This window comes from Glandiceps talaboti, chromosome 1 (genome assembly GCF_964340395.1).
Source record: "Glandiceps talaboti chromosome 1, keGlaTala1.1, whole genome shotgun sequence".
In the NCBI taxonomy this organism is placed as follows: domain Eukaryota; kingdom Metazoa; phylum Hemichordata; class Enteropneusta; family Spengelidae; genus Glandiceps; species Glandiceps talaboti.
In genome coordinates, this window is record NC_135549.1 from 2,149,230 (window position 1) to 2,155,854 (window position 6,625).

General features: G+C 38.5%; 1 protein-coding gene across 1 annotated transcript; it reads right to left on the reverse strand.

The window, feature by feature from the left end:
* Positions 1–268: 268 nt before the first annotated feature.
* Positions 269–6,625, reverse strand: LOC144439819 (retinol dehydrogenase 11-like). Its single transcript, XM_078129055.1, has 7 exons — positions 6,353–6,625; positions 5,365–5,854; positions 4,611–4,782; positions 2,425–2,550; positions 1,738–1,899; positions 1,287–1,445; positions 269–975 (listed from the first exon to the last, which is right to left on the reverse strand). The coding sequence occupies exons 2-7, from the start codon at positions 5,539–5,541 to the stop codon at positions 860–862; spliced, it is 912 nt and encodes a 303-aa protein (XP_077985181.1). The 5' UTR covers positions 5,542–5,854; positions 6,353–6,625; the 3' UTR covers positions 269–859.

Below are 6,625 nucleotides of genomic sequence, written 5' to 3' on the forward strand. Positions count from 1 at the left end.
CATGGAACCTATCGATGGATTTCACAATTCAGCACTGTACATGGAACCTATCGATGGATTTCACAATTCAGCACTGTACATGTAACATGGAACCTATCAATGGATTTCACAATTGGTTCAGACATAAATACTACAAAACCAGAGTGACTAGTGAGTTTCAATTAAGTCTCACATTTTTATTAGGAATTAAACAAAAAGACAGACACTGATATTAGCACACATACATGTAATATGATAATCTTACTGTAAAGACAAATCAATATCACTGTCAGATATGAGGCAATGAAGAGTCAAACACAAACCTTTATTTGTAAAATGTAACGTAAATAAGGTAAGGTAAATAGTACCTCTAACTAATATCTTATACAATGGCTATTTAGTATATCCGGGCATAAAAACTTCAGTGTAAAATTTATAGAATGATCTATTTAAAAAACCTGCCAAGACCCATAAAATAAATTGTCAGATATCAGATATCAGATACAACAATTCAAACTACTCTGAGGTAGTGTCGCCCTCCAATGTAAAAAATGTGTGCGTGTGTGTGAGCATACATGCATGTGTATGTGCATATATGTGAGTTTATATGTGTATGCGCACGTGCGTGCATGTGTGTGTGTGCATGTGTGCATTCATGCATGCACATGTGTGTGTGCATGTGCATGCATGTGTGTGTGTGTGTTTCAAGAGGATACACTGTGTTTTTGTGAATCATCCCATAGTAAGGGATAGGATAGTCTCACTGCCAGATTTCATGACATATGTCCCTCAGTAAGGTGCACAGAGTGTGCCCTAAGTGGGGAAGCCATGAAAAGTGATAAACAGCTGTTTAACAGTGAGTAACCATCACACTATCTTCCTAAAGATGAACTAATTCAGAGCTGACTTCCCATAGCCTTGCGGCTACTTCTTTGTCATATGATACTTTTGAACTCTGTGCCTCATCAAATTCAAAAAAGAATTTCCCAGTTGTGCCTGTGTGAAATAAACATAGCAGCTTATAAGTACTGTTACTACAGCCCACTTCATGTTAGTGTTCACTGTTCCACTCGATATAACCAAATAGAACCAAATGAGAAACTGCACATACTACACTTTATGATAATAAAATTTAATGAATACAGTTTCTGATGATTTTTTGTCCAAATGTATCAAATAGAGCCAGTGATTAAAACTTGTATAAAATATGAATACATTGATTAATAGATCAACTCTCAAACAAAAAAATTACAATAAACCAATAAAATAATTACTTTAATGATTTGGAAGTTGATTAAAATACTTACCTTTATACTTGTCATCTGTTGCCAGATTGGTCATGATTTGAGCCCCCTGACTTACAGAGCGGGAAATCCCAAATAGTCTATATATCGGTGACATTGTCACTATGAAAAATTTCATCAGCCAACTAACATTCCGAAAAATGTCAGACGATGGAATGAAACCTAAGAAAGATAAAAGTTAGTCAGTGAGTATGACTTGATGTGAAATGAAAACTTAGAAAGATAGTAAATTTTAATCCTTGTTCACACTGGGTCTTTACATGTAACATGGCTTGTATAAAGGGAATAATTTTCAGCACCGCACACAGTGCTGCTTCAGTGCTGTTGTGCCAAAAAGGAGACAGTGCTGTTGCAGTGATGAAAATTCAGTACTGTGTGCAGCACTGAATTTCATCGCTGTGCACAGTACTGCAGCAGTTGGCTGTGTATATAGGCTAATAGAGAAATACATTACCTGGATGGAAACAGTTACTGGTTACCCCAGTTCCTTCTAGTTTTCTAGCTAGTTCATATGTAAACAATACATTAGCTAGTTTAGAATTGTTATATGCTATTGAGCCACCAAATGTACCCTCCTTGGACAACATCAAATTATCAAAGTCAAGATTTGCTGGACCTGCAACAAACAAAGATGTGTAAACATTCATCATCAAATACAATCTGAAGCAAATTCTATGTCAGAGAAAAACACTCAAATTATATGCAAGTGACAATAGCTAATATCCTCCATGCTTCAGTACAAAATGGCAGAAGTAGTTTTACATTTTAGCAGACTTTCTTAAAGAGGTGTATTTTAACACTACAGATTATTCCCATTCTACTTTGCATAAATCACTTAATCAGTACTAACAATCAGAAAATGTAACCTATAATATGTTTCAATTCTGTCCTAACTGTGTATATGTACTTCAAATGTTACCAGCAATTGACAGATTTAGATACTGGTTTACCTCATGAATATTAATTACCAACCAGCACTCTATTGCTGGACTGCTTGGACTATTCTATTTACATCCAGAGGTCACCACTGAGGGCGATAGCCCAGTCAGACGTACAAGCACTCATCATCTTTCAGCTTTATTTAGCAACCCCCCCCCCCCCCCCCTCCTCCCAAGGTCTTACTATAAGACTAGTCACCTACTTGCTTTGGCTAAGTAATAGTCAGCATCATGCATACTTGATGTTGTCACTACAACTCTTGCTTCTCCACACTCTTCAGACGTCTTCTTTAAATCTTCTAATAACAGATTGGTAAGTAAAAAGTGTCCTGGATGAAAGATACAACAAAATGATTATTGCCTTACTGCTATAGTCTGTAAGGCATGCCATAACAGGGCGCCCTCACACATTGGTCAAGCCGTCTTACTTGAACCATGACGGTACCATTACAGTACTTGATAAGGTATGCCATAACAAGGCACCCCCACACATTGGTCAAACCCTTTCACCAGTAGTCTAGTAAGGCATGCCATAACAAGGCACCCTCACACATTGGTCAAGCCGTCTTACTTGAACCATGACGGTACCATTACAGTACTTGATAAGGTATGCCATAACAAGGCACCCCCACACATTGGTCAAACCCTTTCACCAGTAGTCTAGTAAGGCATGCCATAACAGGGCGCCCTCACACATTGGTCAAGCCGTCTTACTTGAACCATGACGGTACCATTACAGTACTTGATAAGGTATGCCATAACAAGGCACCCCCACACATTGGTCAAACCCTTTCACCAGTAGTCTAGTGAGGCATGCCATAACAGGGCGCCCTCACACATTGGTCAAACCCTTTCACCAGTAGTCTAGTAAGGCATGCCATAACAGGGCGCCCTCACACATTGGTCAAACCCTTTCACCAGTAGTCTAGTAAGGCATGCCATAACAGGGCGCCCTCACACATTGGTCAAGCCGTCTTACTTGAACCATGACGGTACCATTACAGTACTTGATAAGGTATGCCATAACAAGGCACCCCCACACATTGGTCAAACCCTTTCACCAGTAGTCTAGTAAGGCATGCCATAACAGGGCGCCCTCACACATTGGTCAAACCCTTTCACCAGTAGTCTAGTAAGGCATGCCATAACAGGGCGCCCTCATACATTGGTCAAACCCTTTCACCAGTAGTCTAGTAAGGCATGCCATAACAGGGCGCCCTCATACATTGGTCAAACCCTTTCACCAGTAGTCTAGTAAGGCATGCCATAACAGGGCGCCCTCATACATTGGTCAAACCCTTTCACCAGTAGTCTAGTAAGGCATGCCATAACAGGGCGCCCTCATACATTGGTCAAGCCGTCTTACTTGAACCATGACGGTACCATTACAGTACTTGATAAGGCATGCCATAACAAGGCACCCCCACACATTGGTCAAACCCTTTCACCGGTAGTCTAGTAAGGCATGCCATAACAGGGTGCCCTCACACATTGGTCAAACCCTTTCACCGGTAAACTGTAAGGCACACCATAACAGGGCGCCCTCATACATTGGTCAAACCCTTTCACCAGTAGTCTAGTAAGGCATGCCACAACAGGGCGCCCTCACACATTGGTCAATTAAGCCCTTTTACCAGTACTTGATAAGGTAAGCCACAACAGGGCACCCTCACACATTGGTCAAACCCTTTCACCGACAACAGAGCAGGCCGGTGAGGGCAGAGCAACATGATCTAACAGTCTACTTTATTGCCTAAACAATATTTTTTTTAAAATTAATTTCACTGCCTTAGTCAGACTTTATCAAATACCAATTTCATTCTTGTACTGACTATACTACTGCTCTAATGAGCATCATGGTTCAAAGGTTCTTGAATACGTTGTACTTTGTACATGCAAACAATTAACTTGTATACATCTGACAATCAATTTGGTTTTAAGAAAGCTCATGGCACTGATATGTGTATATTTCTCATAAAAGAAACAATCAGGTATTAGAAGTCGATAGGCAGCCCTGGGTTTTCCTTTGTTTCCTTGACACAAAAAAAGGCATTGAGACAATAAAGTGAATCACTCCGGGACTCTATAATTGATTGACAGATCAGTGCCGACCTATAGTGTTCGGCTACTTTCAAATTGGTTTTTCATCCAAAAATTTTGTAATCATTGGTCAAATTCTCTTTCCATGTCTTTTAATGTTACAAATGAGTTACAAATAAAAATGTTTCCCCAGAGATGATGCAATACTGTTCACGGTGTACAATATTATGAGCAATTAAGTTATGATATCATGACATATTTTAACGTTCTAGTTGCAGCTAGTGCAACTTTATAACAAATTATACATTAAAAATATAAATAGGTGACAAAGATGAGATAAGGGTCCTACCTAAATGATTAACACCTAACATCATTTCAAATCCATCTTCAGTTTCACTGCGACAGTCAGTACCAGTACCAGTTACAATGCCTGCATTGTTACATAACACATGTAGTGGTTTGCCAGTTGAATGGAAATCATCGACAAACTGACGGATTGATGCTAAGGATGACAAATCAAGCTGTAGGTGAAATGTCAATTGTACTTATCAATATAAATTATATTATGTGTATTCCAAGTTGAACACATTCAAAATCAAAATATTATAACAGTTAGTTTCCTGGTTGTTATGTATGTCACATCAATGTGTTTTTACATCATTAATTGTGCAATGCTCAAAATATGGCCAAAAAATTTGAAAACTGGTTTTATATCCCCAAATTTTTCATACATTATGCTTACACCGTCAGGTAGTATATTCCTTTGTTCATCTAGACCATACACAGAATTTAAAGGTTTGCCACATTTTGCCTTCAACAAGGATTTTTAGTTACATAAACTCATATTTCCTTAGTTTGAAGGAAACATCTCTCATGAAATAAACCACTGTATAATAACCACCCTGTAATCAAGATGTGTACGTTCTGAAATGTTGCTGAATGTGTGACCACTTGAGGAAAACATGCTATCAGAGATGCCCCCCCTACTGTGAGTTTAATAGCATTTATTTATTTAGCATTATTATTATCATGTCACAAGTTTTAGTTTCCATAGTAATCATCTCTTGTCTAATAGTTTAATTTCTATACTCATATTCATGTACCTTCATGAATTCAACTTTCACATCAGGATTGCTTTCCTTAATTCTCTTCTCTGCCTCCTTACCACGTTCTTGACTGCGACATGCTAAGATCACGTCACATCCTTTCTCAGCCATCTGTTTGGCTGCATCAAAACCAATACCAGTGTTAGCACCAGTAATTATGCAAACTTTGGACATGCCTGATGTTTTGATTTCACCTCAAACACCTGAGCTGTAACTTGATTTCGCCTCAAACACCTGGGCTGTAACTTGATTTCGCCTCAAACACCTGGGCTGTAACTTGATTTCACCTCAAACACCTGGGCTGTAACTTGATTTCACCTCAAACACCTGGGCTGTAACTTGATTTCACCTCAAACACCTGGGCTGTAACTTGATTTCACCTCAAACACCTTGGCTATAACTTGATTTCACCTCAAATACCTGGGTTGTAAGTTGATTTCATCTCAAACACCTGGGCTATAACTTGATTTCACCTCAAACACCTGGGCTATAATTTGACAAAAATAGAAGATAGAACATCTGAACAATAGAAGTATGTCTGTCTGTCTGTCTGTCTGTCTGTCTGTCTGTCTGTCTGTCTGTCTGCCTGCATGGAATGGAGATATAATGAATAATCCTATTGTTTTAAACATGTCTTGATCTACCGGCCAACAATTGATAACACCTCTAAGTATAATGCCCTGTCTGACCGTTGCTATAGTGCAATGAACTTTGCTATGAACTCTGAACTTCACAGCATACGTCAACAAATATCTTATCGCCAGCAATTAAAACAAAAAAAATCAGGATTAAAGTAATCGCTAAGGTTCACTATAAAAACAGAAACAAAACAAAAACACGTCAAGCTGGATACTTTTTGCAATCTTTATAATTTTGATGTCTAGTTTGTGGAACTTAGACCATGGTAAAATTATACATTTATATTGTTGATCAAGAAGTTGAAAAGAACCAGATTTGTGACGGTATACTGGTATTAAAAACTCACCTATATCTTAGTATAAAGAAGAATACTAATACTATCTCGTGACGTTGAAGTTGAGCAAATACCTACGAGTACAGCTTACACAATGACGAGCACAATAATCATGATAATGTCTTCAATGTTATTAACACAGACGATGGGGCCGGGGAGAAATTAGATGTAAAAGTAAGTTCGGTCCACTCCTATTACATAAAGTTGTCGAACAGAAAAGAGAGTTCACGCACAAACCGCCGTACAAATACAATACAGACGACCAACTATACAGGACATGCAATC

Excerpts from the sequence above, each read along its gene's own strand:
- LOC144439819 (XM_078129055.1), bottom strand. The coding sequence starts at position 5,541 with ATGTCCAAAGTTTGCATAATTACTGGTGCTAACACTGGTATTGGTTTT. Across the intron at positions 2,551-4,610 it reads GTTAGGTGTTAATCATTTAG|GACACTTTTTACTTACCAAT; the intron begins GTAGGACCCTTA and ends TCTTTCATCCAG. Across the intron at positions 1,900-2,424 it reads CTATTACTTAGCCAAAGCAA|GTCCAGCAAATCTTGACTTT; the intron begins GTAGGTGACTAG and ends TGTTTGTTGCAG.